The sequence below is a fragment of the Rhinolophus sinicus genome, linkage group LG07 (genome assembly GCF_036562045.2).
Source record: "Rhinolophus sinicus isolate RSC01 linkage group LG07, ASM3656204v1, whole genome shotgun sequence".
In the NCBI taxonomy this organism is placed as follows: Eukaryota; Metazoa; Chordata; class Mammalia; order Chiroptera; family Rhinolophidae; genus Rhinolophus; species Rhinolophus sinicus.
Window position 1 is genome coordinate 26,837,784 of NC_133757.1, and position 19,014 is coordinate 26,856,797.

Here is a 19,014-nt window from a genome sequence, read left to right on the forward strand (position 1 = left end):
GACGCTCCAAATGGCTCTGCATGTCTGGCACCTTGGCGAAGCCGGCTGGGAGGCTGGGCTCACAGCTCTACCAATCAGAACACCTTTGCATGGCCACTCACACAGGGAACTCAAAACTCCTTACATGAGCTTCTGGGACCCAGGGAACAGCAGAAGCCACAAAGCCTTTTATGATCCAGCCTCAAAAGTCACATAGTGTCACTCTTGGTTGAAGCAGTCAAGAGCCCTTCCAGATGCAATGAAAAGGAAAATTGCTCCTGCTTCTCCAGGGGAGCGCCCATATTTTAAAATCCACTGTGGGGACAGAGCCCCAAAAAGCAGTTTCCAGGCTCTTGGCTTCACATAGAAAGGTGCTGGCTCAGGTAGTAAATGGCCATCAACTGTGATTGTATGGACATCAGCTGTGGCTAGTTGGCCGTCAGCTGTAACCAGTGAGCCATTGGCCACTAATATAACTGCTGTGGCTACGCTAGCAGAAAGAGAAGAAAAATGGGGGCTAGCAAGAAGATGGTGGCTGAGCCTACAAGCAGAGCAATGAGGGTTGACAATTGTGTGGCTCCTGTTTCCTGTTTCTCCAACCCAGTCGCCAGCGAGAATATAGTGGTATGACTCCCCTACCTATGGCTCCGTGGGTGTTCCTTTTTGGCCTCACCATATCCTGCGTTCTTGTGTGGGGAGCGGGAGCAGAGACCCCGCAGGCCTCCCTGCACAACAAATGGCGCAGCGAGCAGGGTCTCCCGCACGACACCCACCCACAGCCCAAGAACTCCACTTTGAGAAAACACGGGTGTAAAGAAAGTTTTCTTTAATTGCCCCACGCGGGACGTTGGGCTCAGTTACAGCAATGTTTCCCAGCGTGGTACTCATTTCTCTGCAGGAACATGAGATGATTTTAGCAAGTACACAACTGGGCATTTAAAAAGCATACACCATATGTTTATTTATAGCTACATTTTTAGATTATGCATATCAGACGGTTTTTATGGGTTTCATGGTTTTCACATTATTCCTTAGGACAAAGCTAAATTATTTTCAACAATTCCGTTTAGGAACAAGGAAAGGAAACATTAAGTATATGATAACACATGAGGTAAAAGACATGATAAGAAGCATGAATGTGGCACTCACATGTCCAGAAGGCCCTGAGTTATGGGATGAACTCACAAAGCTCAGTTCTGATTTTCTTCCCTCTGATACCTGTATCCTGACTCTTCCTGCTTTTCTTTTCCTAGTTGGTCCTGCTTCTCTAGATAATTAGGAAACCGCCCCAAGAAGAAAGAGACAGCCATCCTTTTTGCCTGGAGACAGACTGACCTCCGGTCTGACTCCCCCAGTCATCGTGGATAGTCACCTGCTTTTATCTTTATCTGTTTTCTTTCCCTGGAGAGGTGATTTCTGATTCTTCCCATCTGATGTAGGACTTATTTTGTAAATAATGACTTTAAATAGTAATTTACAATTAAGCTGAGCTGTTTACAGTTTAAAAACCCTCCTACTAATTTCCCTTAGAAACTGATCTCTTTCATAATCCCCGAAACAGAAAAATCGAAGCAGTTTTATTTGGTTTTATTTCACACTCTTAATAGCACCAGTAAAGACAGGTTTCTATTCCCAGCCCTGATAAACTTAAGACTGAGAGTCTTGCCTTGATTTCTTTGGCCCATCTTAAATTGTGTTATGAACATGTTCATTAATTTTAACTCCACAAATTTTGCACTATAAAGTAATTTGGACCAGAGCAGGGCTATAAATACATGCTCTTGAATTTATAAAAATAAAGTCATTATTATTTTGCTGATTACAAAAGTAATACTGGTGCATTGTAGAAAAATTAATTTGGTAATCCCAAGTTCCTCTAGCTGGTTTTATATTCACCAGATAAATCATTCTTTTGAGAAAATATTTTTTGAAGCCAACTATGTGTAAGAAGATTGTCAGTGGTCTGAGAGTGAGGTCTACAAGATGACACCTTTGTCCTCATGGAGTCAGAGAGGGTGAGATGAAGAACTGGATGAGATAGGAACAAAGCCAAGTGGGAGCGCCGGCCACCAACCCCAGGCCATGGACCGCACTTGTGCTCCAGGGAGGAAATTCTCTTCTCTAGGAGGGCTTCCAGGGGTCTTAGATCTTAGATGTAGAGAGGGGTAGGGAAGAGAGGTTCAAGGCCAGGGGGAAAGAGTGAGAAAATAACGTAAAGAGCAACTAGTGATGGTGTGTTTGGACATTGGACCTGGAAGGGGCCTAGAGATGCATTAGTCGACCATCATGTTTTCTAGAGCAGGTACAATCTTTTGAATGTGGTGTTCAGTTTATTTTGCAGACAGTGATTTTTAATATTTTGGTTTCAGATACCACAAATTTGAAATGATAGAACATTGTCAAGGATAACCAAAGTGGGACACTAGTTAAAAAAGAGTATATTTTATTTAGTAATGACTATTGCAATAGAGAAGGGGGTCCAGCATGATGGAAACTCAACTTCAAGGAGACCTTTTAAAGGCTGGCTGTGCTAAGGGAAAGGCACTGAGGGGCTTTAAGGGGGTTGGTCCACATGACCAGGCCACCAGGATTTGCTAATTGGCGTGTATGCAGAGGAGAAACAAATTTCTTGAATCTTTATGACAGGAGGCAGGGTGCAAGTTAGAGAAAGGTGTCCATTAAAGTTAGGCCTTTACCTTCCCACAGAGAATGGGAATGACAGTTCTCTCCTTGAATATTTGCTTTTCAAAGAGTCAACTCTCTGGTCCTTGAGAAGACAGTTCTGGGTGGTTGGAAGACTTACATCTCAAAGGAGGCAGAGAAAGGATTTAGAAAGGTTTCTAAAGCAACAATTCCAAGAGGGGGTTCAGGGACCCATCTGCCTACAGCTAGGTTTTGGCTGGAACAAATAATAAATTCTCCTGGCAGCCTTGAGCTTTCTCAAGCAGGCATTTTAAGGTGGGGTGGAGAGGTGGTTGGGGGAGGGGCAACATCCTAAGGACATGGCCCTAAGCTGCTAGAAGCTATTCTAGACTTTGATCAAGGAGAGAATTTTTATCAACATTCAGGGGAAGAAAACATGAGTTTTACTATCATGAGATTTCTTGGGACATTGGAGACAATAGTATTGGGATAATGAGTGAGGCAGAAGCCACATATCAAATATTACATAGTGAATAGATGTACAGTACAGGCAGGCAGGTTATATGTAACTAAGCCAACACAATACAAGAAGGCTGAAAGTGAAGGGCTGTGTAGGAAAATACTAATACAAAGAAGAAGAAGAAGAGTAGTACATACTTGGAAAATACATTATGGTCTCTTTTAATTCTAGGTGACAACAAAGGTACAATTCCTGACTTCCCTGGCCAATTGCAAACTTCTTGCTTTCAGGGCTCATGTCTTTTACTAATTTGTATCTCCAGAAACAGACAAATACTGTGCAGAGTGGGTACTGATGGAACCCTTTATTTATGATGCCACGATGGCATATCTTGTTTTCATCCAAGACAATGCCTTCTAAAGGTACCCTTGTAGACAAATGATGGAGGTCTAGGCAGGACGAAAGTGTCATCTGGTGGGTTTCTACTGCTTGAACAGTGGAACTCAGCAAGTGTTAAACTGCTGGGTGACATAACCCTGGAGAGCCATTCTTCCTAGCCACAGCTCTTTCTTCCTCAATATCAATGATTTAGGTCATACAGAGTAGGCTTCGCTAATGTGTTCAGAGAGGAGGGTTGATGACAGATAAAATTTTTAAAAAGCTCAAAGTACTGGAAGCAAGGATGAAACAAGAACATGACAAGTACTAGATTCTGACCCTTCTCTTGCTTGTCCTAGATAACGTGAAGATGACGAAGTTGCTCAAAAATTTAGGATGTTAGCCATGGAATAAAATTCAGCATCCTTTTCATGAATGTGCAAAAATGCCTCAAATGGCATGACTTGATACCCCCGATTTATATTGTTAAGAACCAGCTTCCTATGGCACCTTGAATAGCACATTTTTGCAATATAACATAAATATTAATGCAGCCCAATCCACATGTAAGGATACAGTACACATGTGCTGGGGAATGAAAGAGCCCCAGAAAGTTCAATGCATGCAGGTAAGCCATTTCTAAGCTGTGTGTTCAGGCCCAGGTAAAGTAAGAATCAGAGTTTTCCTCAAATTTAATCCTTCTGGCAGCCAAAGAACGTGCTAGGAACTATGGAGATTGTTGCCTATTTTCAGAACATTTTTTTTTCGTAGCTCCCCTGTCTCTGATTACTAGAAAGACAAGGTATAGTTAGCCTTCACTTTTAAACATCAGTTTTATTTCTTTTCATTTTTAAAATAAATGCTTATTGTAAAAAAATTGGAAAACTCAGAGCATAAAAGCAGCTAAAATCCTTCCCTACTACACCCTTCCCCCACTCCGCCAAAATAACCACTTATAACATTTTGATGGGTTTCCTTCCTGTCTTTGTTCTATTTGTTTATATCATTTGACCTAGTTCATATTATGGAGAGAGAACCCTCTCCTTAGGTTCTGTTAGAAAGATCAATGGATCCAGCTAATTAACAAGAAACCAATCACACTTTCCACTTGTATAACTTAATTTATCAGAGCACGTTGACATCCATCACCACATTAGGTGGTCACATCAGGGAGACTAGACCATTTATCTGGACACTAAGGTCAGAGAGGAGAAAGGGGATCTCACCCCACACGTGGCTGGGAAGGATCAGAGCCAGAATTGGAGGTCTCTACATTCCTTATCAAGAGATTTCCCCCTACAATGATTTCTATTGTCCTTCCCAATTAAAGTGTAGGTATCTATGTATGGAAATTCCGTTTGAGAGCTAGGACTTCTGCTTCCTGTGGTTTATTTTTGTGCCATAGAACACATTTGTAGTTAATGTGTCTACTGAGCTGCCAGCCTGGGAACTTTGCCACCATCACATGCACAGTAGCAGTTTACTCACCGTGCACCAGTTTCCTCTGTCGCCTGAGCAGCTGGGCTTGGTCCCTGGCACAGGTCTCTGGGGCACGGAGCTGCTTCTTAGGCTCTCTTGCCAAAAGAAGAAACTTGCCTCCCAACGTCTCCCCAAGTATCTGCCTCAGCCCCCATGTATGAATTTGTAGCTGTGCCTATAACTAAATGAATCAGCCCTTGCTGGAAGTATGGACGGTGCAACAGAGCTTTCTATGTAAGTGGCACCTTGACCATCTGGCTCTCACCTTCCTGCCTGGCCCTTGCCAAGTTTCTTTACTACAAAAAGCAGTTCCGTATTTTCTAAGGCTTTTAATTTCTGTTTTTTCAATTTCTTTTTCTTTCTTTTCTGATATTTGGCCTCTTTGCCTATGTCATCTTCTCCACCTCCTCCCTCCACTTCCAACATTTTATGTTACTCTGTAAAATTAAGCAGACTTAACAATTAGATGAAATCTCAGATTTCATGGAAAAGAGGATAAGCCCAAAATGATATTTTGGACTTAACATCCTAAAGGAGATAAGGGGTTAAAAGAAAAGAGGCCGAGAAAAGGCAAAGGAGACCATATGAAAAGAAGTCAGATGGGGAGAGACCATGAGAGATTCAGGAATTTCTGAATGGGGCATTTTAAGAAAAAAATTAAAATGTTTCTGTGACATTGCCTTTTCATATGAATTATGGGTCTTGTGAAAATTATCATATCTGACTATCGCCTTTTGACATATGTCTCTTTAGCAATTTGAAGCTGACATGTCTTCATCAGGAAATGCTTGTCAGATTGACTTTTAAATATCAAAGACTGTTTTTTAAGTAAAAATTTATTTTCACATAAAATTCTTACAGTTTTTCCTGAAAAAAAAAAAAAAATGTGGTCTGTCTATTCCTTGGACCATCAAAGCCAGCCAATTGCATTAATCATCATTCTTTATTCATTGCAGGCCCCCTGGCAGTTCTGTTTGGAACTATTTAAGTCAAGGTTCTAATACCATTGGTTTCTGGATTTTGTTTTGTTTTCTCTTCCATCTATTTGAGGCCAATGAAGAGTTTATGTAACAGTTAGAAAAACAACAAGGCTAATTGCTAGGATGTAAGTGGGTTTGTGAGTGAAGCAGTGTAGGTGGCCCCAAAGGTGGCTTCAATTGCTTTATTGTCTGGATTCTCTTGAGTGAGCTTATCACTCTCAGCATGGTATCTACCATCCTTGGATGGAGCTGTCCCCGAGTCTTCAACTAGCATCCATCTCTCTGCAAAGCCCACTCAGACTGCTAGCTCTTTGGAAAAGCAAGATCAAGGCCACACTGGGGAGCCTGTGGTGAAAGCCAGCTGCAGTCACTCATCCTAGCTTGTCAGACACTGGTCACCTCAGCACAGCCAGATGTTTAGCTTAAGAGCCAAGCAAACGAACCATCCATTTTGCTTCAAAGTAGCTGAAATTTTTTGATTGAACTCAGTGGGGTTTCGTTCAAAAATGAAATTGAGTGGTTTCAGCATTGAATTTTCTAACTTGGTTTTTGTTTATCACCTCTAGACCCCTCATCTCATAACAGTGAATAATAGTGCAAAGCAAAAAACAAACAAACAAACACAAAAATTTACCTTATCTTTTGGTGCCAATTAGTTTCTATGTAATTGTATTCAGTTCACACTCATCTTATTTCCCACAACTACTTGGCTCAAATTTGTTCTTTGATTTCAAACCTGTTCTACTGGTGGGCACATCACCTCTTCCCTAAGAAAACAGGGGTTCCTTGGGTTTCAAAGAAGCTCTTCATAAAATTGATTCACAAACCAAATCAGTGGTGTCCTACCTGAGCTCATTCTCAACCCTGAATCCTTTCCTTCGGGCCAGCTCCATGAGGAAGGCTCTGCGGGTCGTTCCCATTTTCCTCTCCAAAATATAGAGGACCAAGTCTCGGAACTTGATGTCATGAGGAGGGGAGGCCATTGAGGCACCCATCTGCCTGGGTTTCTTCTTCCGAGGGCCCATATGGGCCATTGGCATGGTATCCATGGAAAGAGGCTGCCGCTGCTTCTGGCTATGCCATCAAGTGGTATCTCCAGAAGTGAGGGAGAGTCTGCCCCTCCTTCATGAAGAGCTCTGATGTCATCTCACCAGCAGACTCTGAAGCCAGGGCAAGGCTTCCTGGGCCCTGCCCTGGACAGCTTCCTACTGAAAAGTGATGGGGAATTTTTACCTCTGTTCAGCTCCTTTGTCCAATATAGAGATCATAATGGAAACAGTAATTTAACTTTTGCTTTCCTCTGCATAAACACATCAGATCTTCAGAATAAACTTGTGAGGAAGGTATATAATTGTTTATTTATTTACACATTTGTTGAGGCCCCTCTTTTCTCTATTTTTGATCCTTTTTTAACCTCCTAACTCACTTGCATTCTCTTCCTCTCATAGGCAACCATTACAATATGTTGAATATCTATAATTTGCATGGGTGTTAGGCGTTCATTGTATGTGGTTGTTTTGATTTTTTATAAAAGGCATTGTTATGTTTCTCATTCTGTTGATCACTTTTTTTTTCACTTAAAACTATGTTTTCAGATCGATCCATCTTGCTCTGTGTTCTGATCTATTGCCTCTAATTCCTCCACTGTATTTCATGGGGGCATTTTAGCTGTGTCAGTGCATTCTTATAAGTGAGGAAACCAAGGCTCAGACAGTTTACTCAAGATCACAAAATAAGGGGCAGAACCAGATCTTGAATTCATGTCTTCTGACTCCAAATGCTATGTACCTCAGTTTGTTTAGTGAACTGAGGTTGTCTGGAGAATAGTCTATCATATAACTCTAACATTGATCTTTTGGGATGGAATGGGATGATCTTTAGATGAGAATTACTGCTATAAAGAGACATTTTCATAACATTATGCGCAAAATGAAATTAATGTCTTTCATCGATGTACTTGATAGATTGCATTTGCCAAGCACCTGCGATGTGGTCAAGACAAGCCTACAAAGCTTAGCGGGCGAGTCCTCGCAGGACCACTGTCTCATCATTACCAGCATCCCCATTTGGCTACACGACCTGCTCAAGGTCACAGAGCTAGTCAGTGGTCACCAGGAGGAAATGATTAAGCTAGAAATGGAACTCAGACTGGTCTGATTTTAAAAGCTGTGCTCTTAACCACCAAGAAGCTTTCCTTTATGTGTGTCTCCCCCAATAACAAATCTAAGCTCTGCTCATCCACGCTGACACATTATTTGAGACTTTTGCTACCTCCAAAAGTATATGAGCTCTTCTCACCACACCAGGGGAAGACTGATATGACAGCTGCCTTCAAGCATTTGCAAAGCTGTGTTGTTCAAGAGAGCAAGATAAAAAATCTGCAGGTGGAGCTGGCAGAGTAATAGGTCTTAGCTCTCTGCGAGTAAGGACTTTTCATTAAGTAGAGCTGTCTAAAAATATAGAGAGACTGCATTGTAGAGTGGGACATTACAGGTATGAAAAGTGTCCAAATAGAGTCTGGACCACTGTTGACTGAAATGTTACAGAAGAGATTCAAATATCTGGTAAGGACTTTTAATGCAGCTCTGTGATTCCAGTATGATATGCTTACTTGCTAAAGATCAAAATCTGGGGAGGAGAGTCCATTCTGACCCTCACTGTTAGGCATTTGGTTACTGAAATGCTGAAAGTTTCATATGAGAACAGTCTTAACCATAAAGTGGCCCACAGCGTGGAGCAAGCAAAAGGTTCTGGCAAGCCTCTGAGGTCGTTGTGTTCATCACAGAGTATGGCCAGAGGAAAAAAAAAATTGTTGGGTCACCTAAATAGTAAAGGGGACGGAGAAGTAGAGATATGACTAAGAGCCAGGCTCTGACATCTGGCTGCTGTACAGATCTCATCTCCAATGTTTTGAAGCTGTGACCTTGAGCAAGTTACTTCACTTCTCCGAGCCTCAGTCTTCCCCATGTGTGAAATCAGGACTAACTAGATAACCCACGGAGCAGAGTGCGAGACACAGAGGAAGCGCTTTAAATAAGTGTCAGTTGGTAGTAATTTGGTGTTTTGTTTTTAAAGAAGTCCCAGTCTGGTCTAAAAGCAGATCTATGTGTATTATGAAACTCTTAAATCATCAAAATATTATACTAACCAATGTCTTATTTAACTTGCTTTGAATCACTGACATTGAAACGATTACCAACAAAAATTTAAAATGTGATGATGCCTGTCTGGTTATTAGACTACTGTCTCTCAGTTTCACATCTACCTTTCTCTGCTCTGTGAGGTTGGGGCTGGGCTGTGCAAACTCAGCTTCTCCTTTGTCAGCTGGCTCCACGTTAGGCTCTGTCAGTTGGGGGCGCTAGAGGGAGACTGCAAGGCCGGAGAGAGGAGGACGTGATCCTTTTGGTTTGCTAGCTGATACTGTCAGGGTCTTCTCAGTAATGGCTCTTTCCTCTGGTGGCAACAGCTGGCTCCACTCTCTAGCTTTTTATTCTTACCTTTTCCCCGTTTCGTTTCCTTTTTTGAACAACTGAGCATAGCTTTGTCACGCCCTTCTGAGGGACCAACACCAGCCAAAAACATCTCAGAGGCCTGAGTCCCAGCTCTGCAGGGATTTTCCTATGAACTCCTACAATGCCAGCAACAACAAGCAGCACCCCCTCCTCAGAGGTCTGTGTTCCAGGTCCCTGGGGACCCCCTGCTTCACACTTATGTTATTGTTACTAAACTTTTATGCTGTTTGGGCGACCATAATATGATTCTTCTGCCATCACCACTGCGCTCCACCCTACAAGTTCTCCAATGTCTCTTCAATATGAGCAAGTATAATACAGTTGTTAAAGCTCCAGACGACCTGAATTCAACACCCCAACATTTATGAGCTGTGTGACCTTGGGCAAATTACCAAACCTCTCTGTGCCTTAATTCTGTCGTGTGTGCAATGAAGGTTTTACGATTTCTATCTGATAGGTGGTTATGAGAATTAGCTGAGCACTTCGAAGAGTACTGGCCTGCAACAACGGCTCGGAAGTGTTTGTTGTTACTATAATACTGCAGCCTTCTTGTCCCCCTTCCCTCCTCTGCCCCTCCCCCATGTCCCCATACACTTGAGAGGTTTCTGTCAGAGTACTTCTCACTGGCCTTTTGCTCTCCCTAGACTCTTCCAAAAGTGGTGTCAGGCCCACTCAAGAACAGACTCAGGATCTCAGTGAGACGGGAGGGGTGTCCTGCAATGATTGGAGGGCTCCAACATGAGCTCCAGAGAACGCCGGTCTTACGAAGTGTCCCAGGCAAAACAAAAAGTTCTATAGTGAATTAAGTTTTGGGACGCCCGAGAATGTATACAATTTGTGTTAGAACCTGTTTAATTTTGTTTAGCCCAATGTATTCCCAACCTGCTTGTTATTTTTGTTTAGTTTGTTTTCTAGAACACTTACAGCACCTTGTTGAATATAATAAATATTGACGGCTACATATGCACTACGCCTGGGGGCCTGGAGTTAGACAGGTCTGGTATCTACCTGTCACTCACTAGGTGTGTGGTCTTGGGACAGTCACTTAAATCTGTGGAATTCTCAGCTTCCGATTTGTAAAATAGTGATTATGGCCAACTTCATTGCATCGTAAGTGACGAGTAATATAACACGAATGTACCTGCCTGGCCCACTGTGTGTGTTTGGTCCCTCGCCTACCCTCCCCTTCGCCCTGCTCCTCCCATGTGCTGGGAGGCAAGACCAGTGTTTCTGCCTTGGGTCAGAGATGACAGATATGAAGAAACTGAGGCACACCTGGTCACTGGCTGCCACTCTCATGCTCCGGTGCTGTTGCTGCTCTTCTTAGCTTATTTTTGATTTGTTTTCCCATTTGGGGTAATACTGGTACTCACAGGATGGTTCTTAGAGATCTTTATTGAGGGTGAGTGCATGGGCAGGAAAGAAAAGAGAGGGGTACAAGTTGTCCCTGGTTCAGTGGAGAAGCGAGTCTCTTCCCAGCAACAAATGTTATTCTTATCCCTAGGAGTCCTGCCATTCTATAGGTGCATGGGAAGAAGTCCGTTTGAGAGAGAAAACTTCTGCTTCCGGCAGTTTTATTTTCTTTATATGAAATATCTTGTATCATCTACTTATTTCAAGCTGTGGATCTGGGAACTTTGCCATCCTTGAACGTGCGGGCAGAATTTTGTTTTGGTTTTTTTCTTTTATGTCTTTTTTTTTTTTTTTTTTTTTTTTACCGTGCACCAACTTCCTCTGCTGCCGGAACAGCTGTGTTTGGTTCTTGGCAACAAGTGTCTTCTGGAGCTTAGAACTGCCTCCTCAGGAAAACTGGAAGGTTTTCATGAATGACTAAAATCTTGGAAAATTTGCTTCTTGCCTTTGAGAAGCAATCTGTTGCTATATATCCTTGATGCTGATAAACACAAGGCAATTCTATATTTTAGTGATAAGTTGGGGTTTCACCTTCGTCCACAAGGTGAGAAATGATGGCAAGAACAAGGCAATTGTGACTTCTAGTCTTTATATATTAAAATATTTATTACACACCAGCCATGCACGGTATAGTAGGTGAAAGCATGAGTATCAGGCATGGAGGAGAGAACGTACAGAGAGTTGCCTCGAGGAAGAGTTTGAATAGGAGAGTTGGGATTTTTTTTTTTTGCAAAGAATTGGGAGCTGTTGAAGGTGTTTGAGCAAAGGCAGGATGTGATAAAAATGGTGCCTTAGGAAAATTAATCAGGCAATAATGAATGAAATTAGGAGATAATTTTATGGGGGACATTTTCTGCAATAGTAGTATTTGTAATTCTAGGGGTTTGAGATGGTCTTAGATCAGAGTGAAACGCACAGCAAACAGAGCCTGATGAAAATAATATGCTTCAAATTCTCCAATTGCTCCTCGTCCCTTAGGAATGGGCCTTGTTCTCCCTCCTGCTGTAAGCATTCACTACAAGGTCACTGATATTCCCCCAGAGTAGATCCCTGATCCCTGATATGAGTAGATGCTGCCGTGTGCTGCCTACAGCCTCCCTTCAGGATGGAGACACTCATTTCCTCTGCTGCTAGGAATGTTGTGAACAGATGGCTCGCTGTCGAAGGGCTTAAGGTCAGGCCCTTTTCTGGGGACAGTCTGCATCCAACAACAGCTGGGAGTGGGAGGTCATGAAGGCCAGGCCATCTTGTGTCAAGGGCTCCTCTAGCTACAGAACATCCTATGGGACGGGCTGAGGCCTGTCTTGTGACTGCACTGTGGACCAACTATTCCCTGTATTGAGTCCACTTTCTTCAGTCTGCCACAGATGTTGATCCCAAGGGCATCCCCAATAGACTTCCAGTACACAAATCCCTGTTTCAGGGCCAGCTGCCCGGGAACTTTCCCTTAGAACACACCTTTGATACTTACCTTCTTTTGATTGTCTTCTGCCCCTAACTACCTTTCTTCAGGTAGACAAGCACAGCTCGTCTTCCTGCCTAGGTCATAACCTTCTTGAAGGCAAGGAGACTATCCTTGACCTCTCTGTGTACCCAAGAGGGTCTGCAATGGGTCCTTGTACAGAGGTGAGAGCCCCTCATTACAGGTTACATTTAAGAACACCGCTTCTGCTTCCATCCAGAGAGATCAGTGAGCAGTCTATGTATGACACACCCCTGCTGCATAGAAAAGGAGAGCTCAGACCCACAAGGGTTTGTGCCAAACCATTTCTCTAAAGCTGGGTTTGCTGGGGATGCAGCCAAAACCCTCTCTTATTCCCTACCAGGAAGTGAAAGTCTTTTATCACCACCTGGGAGGAAAAAGGGGTTCAACCGCCCAGGCCCAGCAGAAACAATCATACATTGGTGAAGAAGCTATAAAACTCAGTTCTTGATGCAATGACTTAAGAGAAATTTATTTTGAATGGGTGTTTCTCAAAGAGAATAATTTAGGGAGAGGGGAGCAAGGGCTCACTTTCAACATAGTAATCTTTTTTCATAAAGGTTTGTGAGCAATTGTTTACTTTTTTAAAAATAACAGAAAATTTCACATTCAATGTTTTAAAGTTTTAGAGACAATAGTTTAGCTTATAACTAACTACTTGCTAAATGGTTTGATTATATTTAACCAAATGTTTTAACTTGTATAAACTATATGCTACTGTGGTGCAAAAGAGCCTGGCTCCTTTCAAAAGGTTTCTGAGGCAGCAGGTTACTTAGTCTCAGAAAAAATAAAGCTATGTACTAGTAGTAAGTCTGAGCTCTATTAGAAAAGGTAGAAAAGGGTCCATCAGAAAGAACTCCTGCTAAAGGAAGAAGTTTGCTTCAGAGAGCAAAACCAGCTTGGGAGGAGAACATGGGGAGGAAAAGGAGAGAGTGCCAAGAAAATCCAAGAGGAAGCTGGCAGCTCTGAGAGAAAATTCAGTAAATTCTAGATATTAGAGTCTCCTGGGGCATGGTGGGTGTCTTAGTTCGGGCAGCTGTAACAAAAATACCATAGGCTGGGTAGCTTGAACAACAGAAATTTATTTCTCACAGTCTGGAAACTGGAAAATGTAACATCAAGGTGCCAGCTACTTTGGTGCCTGTTGAAGGCCCTCTTAACTGGTTTGCAGAGAACCACTTTCTTGCTGTATCATCTCTCGTCTCTTCTTATAAGGACCCTAATCTCCACCTTTATGACCTAATGACCTCCCAAGGCCTCAGCTCCAAATATCATTGCACTGGGGGTTAAGGCTTCAACATGTGAATTTTGAGGGACACAAACATTCATTACAAAAAACAAAACAAAAAACAAACAAACAAACAAAAAAACCACCACAAAACAAAACAAAAAAAACATTCAGTCCATGACAAGGGGTAAAATCAAAGGCAAAAACAAAACCATTGTTTGCTTGTTACATGCCTACATTGTTATATAAACATTTGTTCTCTACTTAGAACTTCGGTGGCTACACTATAGCACTACCTGAGCTTTTCAAATATCAGGGACCAGACTCCATCCCAGATAATGGAATTAAAATGTCAGAGGGTGGGGGTGAAGCTGGGGGCATCTGTGTTTTTTACAAGTTCCCCAGTTATCCTCCTGTACTGCCAAAGCTGAGAAACCACTGGTTTAGAATATTTGTCGCAGATGGCTGCCATTGCTAACTCTACTTTGTCTTCCTTCTTATAAAGCTAAAAAGTTATGGAGACAGACTCCTTCCCTACTCTCTTTTGACATTCAAATTTGCTAAATGAACTCACTACTTTTAGATGGAGTGTTTCCCTCAATATTCCGGACAAGTCAAACTTGCTCCACCAAGCATTTGCCAGGTGACACAAAGCAGGACATTAGGAGAAGGCATCAACCCATTAACACCAGATCCTCTTCACTGTCACCCTGTGAGACATTGTTCCCAGCACCACAAGGATACAGGGCCACATGCTTCTTCATTTACCCAGGTGCTATCTTGGGGGTGTTATATTTCCTGGAATTATCCAGGAAGACACTGAGTTACCTAATGGGATAATTTAAATTACTGAATTGGACCAAAATGGCTAGATGAGACTAAAGCTTAATTTTTTCCCCACATTCTAGCCGGAAGAAAGAAAATCAGCTCTTCTATAGACAAAATAACAAAGATCACATTTTCTCTGTACACCAGAGGCAAGTGGTCTTGCACCCTTACACATGAGCTTATAAACCATTTTCATGTGCTAAATTACATATACATATCCACACACTGTAGACCAAGGCAGTGTAAACAAGTTAGCAGTGGGGTTGCTACCCTAATATGTTCAGGGATTCTCATGGCTAAAAAGGAATCCTGACATACACGTGTGGGAAATGCTGCAAAATGAACCCTGTCAGTGGTGCCAGTGACAAGCCAATTTGCCTGAACTATTGTCGTCATTTAGTGAGCTGGCCAGGCATAGTCGTGCTTCATTTCCAATGATTCTGTTGCCTCATGCCAGCACAGACATTCTCTCTGTCACCATGCGGTGTCAGCATTTTCTCTCTTAAAAGGTCTCTGGGTTGTAAAGCAAAGTTTCTATTGGAGAAAGTCTGGAGCATCTGATCGTGAATAAATTATTTAATGATATTTTAATATTCTTCCTCTTAGCCTTTACTCCTTCATTTTCTGCTTTGTATTTTTTCCCTCGTGCAGAAAAGGGGGGCAGCATCCTCTTTATCTGCAAAGGCCAGCATAGGATCACACCGTTCATTCAATAGACCAACAAATTTTGGGGATCAGCATTGTGTACCACAGATCCCTCTGCCCGTGGAGCTTTTGGGGTTCCAGATGTCAGCATAAACCAGGCAGAGGCAACCACTGGAGGCAGCAATTCTGTAAGAAAAGAGACTGGTTCTGGCTTTGAGTCTGGCTTCGCCATTTAAGTTGCAGCTGTGTGGCCTTGGAGGAGAAACTTAAATTCTCTGAGTCACTCTCCTCATGCATAATAAATACTTTTCTTTCCGTTTATCATGAAAATTAAAGGCATTATTTGCACTTGTGGCTACTTATTGAATGTCTGTTTAATACGTAGGTAGGGGCTGCTCTGGCCCGTGGTCCTCCAGCTCTGGTGCTGTGCAACAGCGTGCCATTTGAAACCAAGTTTAGGTTCCACCATGTACACTTAATGACAAGGTAATTGGCTTGAGTCCTCCACATGTGCATTTAAATTTTTATAGCTATTTCCCATCTGCAAATTGCACTCCGTTGAGGATGTACTAATTTACACTTAGATTATACATCAGAGAGGTGGGAATAGACCCGTTTCCTCACACTCTTAACATACACTTTGTTATAACCTGTGGGATCTTTGCCGATCTGACATCGGAAAAAGGTATCTCAGTGGAGTTTCCATTTTCATTTCCTTTAATATGAGTGCATTTGTGCATTTTTTCAATCATTTAAGGGCTACATCTATTTCTATAAACCATCTTTTGTCTATTTTTCTATTAAGTGTTTTTCTTATTGATTTGTGGACTTTGTTTACATATGACAAAATTAGCCCTTTTCCTACATGTAGGTTGCAAACACTTGACCCAATTTTTCCTCTGATTTTTGATTTGGTAAATGGTGGTGTTTTTTAAACATAGATTTTTTTTTTAATGTAGTCAATATATCAATCTTATCTTTTGTGACTTCTGTGTTTTGTGTCATACTTAGAAAGCCCTTTCCCACTCTGAGATTCTAAAAAAGGGAAAAAAAATTTTCCACGTTCTCTTTTAAATTTTTTTAATGGTTTTATTTTCATGTTTAAATATTTAATCTGCTTGGAACTTATTTTTGTGTACAAAGTGAGGTATTGGATACAAGTTTCTCCCACCCTCCCCCCCCAAGTAGCTTCCTAGTTGGCCCAGATCCTTTTATTAAATAATCCATATTTTCTCCATTGATTTGAAACCTACTTCAGGTTTGAGAAAAGGTCAGTGACTTCTAAATTTGGCAACAGGAGGATGTCCAAGCTGCAGAACTTCAGACTCTTAGCTCTTTCTGAATTGTGCCTCTTGTCATTTGGAAAAAGAACAAATACATATGCATTGATCTGAAAATTTAGTTAAACAACTAGCTGTGTGGGAGAGTGGAAAGAACATGGGCTCCCAAGTTAGAAAACCTGACCTCACTTCTCCTGTTGAGTAATTGTGGGCAGGTCACTTAACTGCTCTGTGCCTCAGTTTTCTCCTGTGTAAAATGGACCTAATAATAACATCTATGTCATACTGTATTATAAAGTTCAAGTGCATTAATACATGTGAAAGAGCTTTATAAACTATGAAGGTCTATAGGCATATAAGTCATTTGAATTTTTACAAGTTGGTATAGCATTGCCAGTTAACTTAGGCAACACAATTCTAGATTTTTATATTTATCAGCTTTCTTGAAATCTTTCCAATTTCTTTGCAGGTGTTTACCTTGCTGGTGAGCATTCTGGGTTTGGTGACTTTTGTTTATTTGTCTGTTATCTGACAGCATCTGGGTGGGGGAGGTGATGATAAAAAGAGAAGTGAAGACTAGGAATCTAGAATCATTCATTAGTTCTGAGGGAGAGGGAGGTGAATCAGCATGGGGGCATTTTAGTGGAGGGACAGAAAACAGGAAAACCCAGAGGGAGAGTGAGTGGACTTTGTGGTCTTGTAAGTATAATTATTTCCTAGAAAATGTTAAAATTTCCTATTTTACAATTTAACTTATAGCAAGTTTTATGGGTAGTGGAGAATAAAGGCTAAGGGTCAGGCAGTGCAATGGTTGAATCAGAATCCCTCCTTTTAGTAGCCCCTTTTTCTTATCTCTGAAGCAGTGATACATATATGCATTCCTCATGCTCATGGGAGACTAGTTTGGGGTTGGAGTGGGCAAATGAGGCAAAAGTGTAAATCTCATGATGGTGGCTTATGTTTGCCTTTGGAAAATGCAGTAGAATCTGCAACCAATCCTGCCGGAGTCAGGTACCACTGGAGTCTGGGCAGTCATCCTTCCCCATCCCACAGACAAATGCTCTTTCCCCCTGTGAAGCCAGCAGAAGTTTGGGCAGAGGAAGATACCACTGATACCCTGCCAACTTTGCAAGAATGGACATGGGATGATGACTCCATTATCACAAGGGGAAGAGTGTCCAGGAGGGAAAGAAGTGCAGGCATTGGATGGACACTTGGTGGGGTGGGGTCCACGAGACCAGCAAAAGAAGAACTAGGAGAATACTCATAAAACCACCATTTAGGTTGCAGGGAAGGGATATCTAATGGAGAAAAATGTGACTGTGATTTAATTTGTTGGAACCAGAGAAATCTGTTGGTAATCCTGTAAACCTGGCTTTACCAGCCATTCTGTCAATCTGTTACATGGTGGCTAAGTTGATCACGGTTTCCAACCCATACAGCTCTTCCATATGCATTATTACAAATGCTCCCAGCCCCCAGGGGAAAGGTGACTTCAACATTTCTTCTTTGCTTAGCCGCACATTCTGAATTAGTAAGTTCTAAAAGTGTGAAGACAGGCCCCCAGATCACCCTATTCATCAGTTGGCCCAGGTGCTGTTACAAATTACACTATTTTCTCTGTGTCAGTTATTGTAAATAAGTGAATTCTCAGGAAGTGTCTTATTGGAAATCACCACCCGATGCTTGCACTTTTTGTAGGGTCACATTATTAAATTTTCAGTGTGAATTTCTGGTTAATTCTATACCAGCTTAGAGAACTGTGCATGTATCTATATGTGTGTGCTCTCAAAAAACCCACCAGCAGGGCCGGCTCCAGGGGACATGTGGCCTGTGTAGTCACATCGAGCCCCACATTCAGAAGAGTCCCACACTTCGTTAAATGATCTGCTTTCACCATCCTGAAATTCTTAGTAACTTTTGAATAAGCATCTTCACATTTTCATTTTGCATTGGGACTCAAACAAATATGTAGTCAGTCTGGCATACTATGAAATAGTGGGCTTTGTTCAAAAGGGCAAAGAAGTTTTGTTTTGTGTGGTTTTTTTTGTTTTTTTCTTTATAAATGTTTGATACATATCAGTATTTTATTTTTTAAAAAATGCCTACTATTCAGGTACATAGAAAATTACACACCAATGCTTATAGGGAATAATGTTTATATTTTGTGCTTATGTATCTACAAAGGCTCTGAATTTTTAACAACTAGCAATAAATTAATGGTTTTGAAAGAAAAAAAAACTATAGTTGAATTAATTTCTTTGGTACAGGAGCATTAACTATAAGCACTCTAGTCATCCTCTATCGTTAGAGGAAGTGAGAGAGAAATAAAGAAACTAAACAGAGAAGATCAGTCAAGGATGTAGAAAAGAAAGAGCGGATTCGAGAGTAGGAGAGTGAAATTAATTAAGAATTGAGCCCAGTATCTTTTTCTGATGCAAAGAAAACAATTCGCATGGTCAACCCTTTTGATGTGTGTTGTATCTGATGATATTGACTTATTAAGGAAACAGATTGTGTGCTCTCTTCACTGTGTGGTTTTTAAATTTTTCTTCTGGGCTTGCTTTGTAACAGACTAGAAACATCTTGCCAATCTCTTTGGGTGACTGGGCTCAAAGTCACACCAAGCTGTGCAAGGGGCTTTGATCTCCTATCTCTCCCTCTACTTGGAGGCATTTTACTGTTTTGCCTAAACCTGTCATAGTA

At 41.7% G+C, this 19,014-nt stretch overlaps 1 protein-coding gene across 2 annotated transcripts in view; it reads right to left on the bottom strand.

Annotated features, from left to right (window-relative positions):
• DNTT (DNA nucleotidylexotransferase) overlaps positions 1-7,080 on the bottom strand; it is a 37,902-nt gene extending 30,822 nt beyond the window's left edge. The window contains exon 1 of one of the 2 annotated variants that reach the window (XM_074339305.1): positions 6,766-7,080. In XM_074339305.1, the coding sequence (XP_074195406.1) occupies positions 6,766-6,968 (203 nt within the window). In that variant the 5' untranslated portion in view covers positions 6,969-7,080. The remainder of the gene's footprint in view (positions 1-6,765) is intronic. The other variant, XM_074339304.1, reaches the window with a different exon arrangement.
• Positions 7,081-19,014: the final 11,934 nt, after the last annotated feature.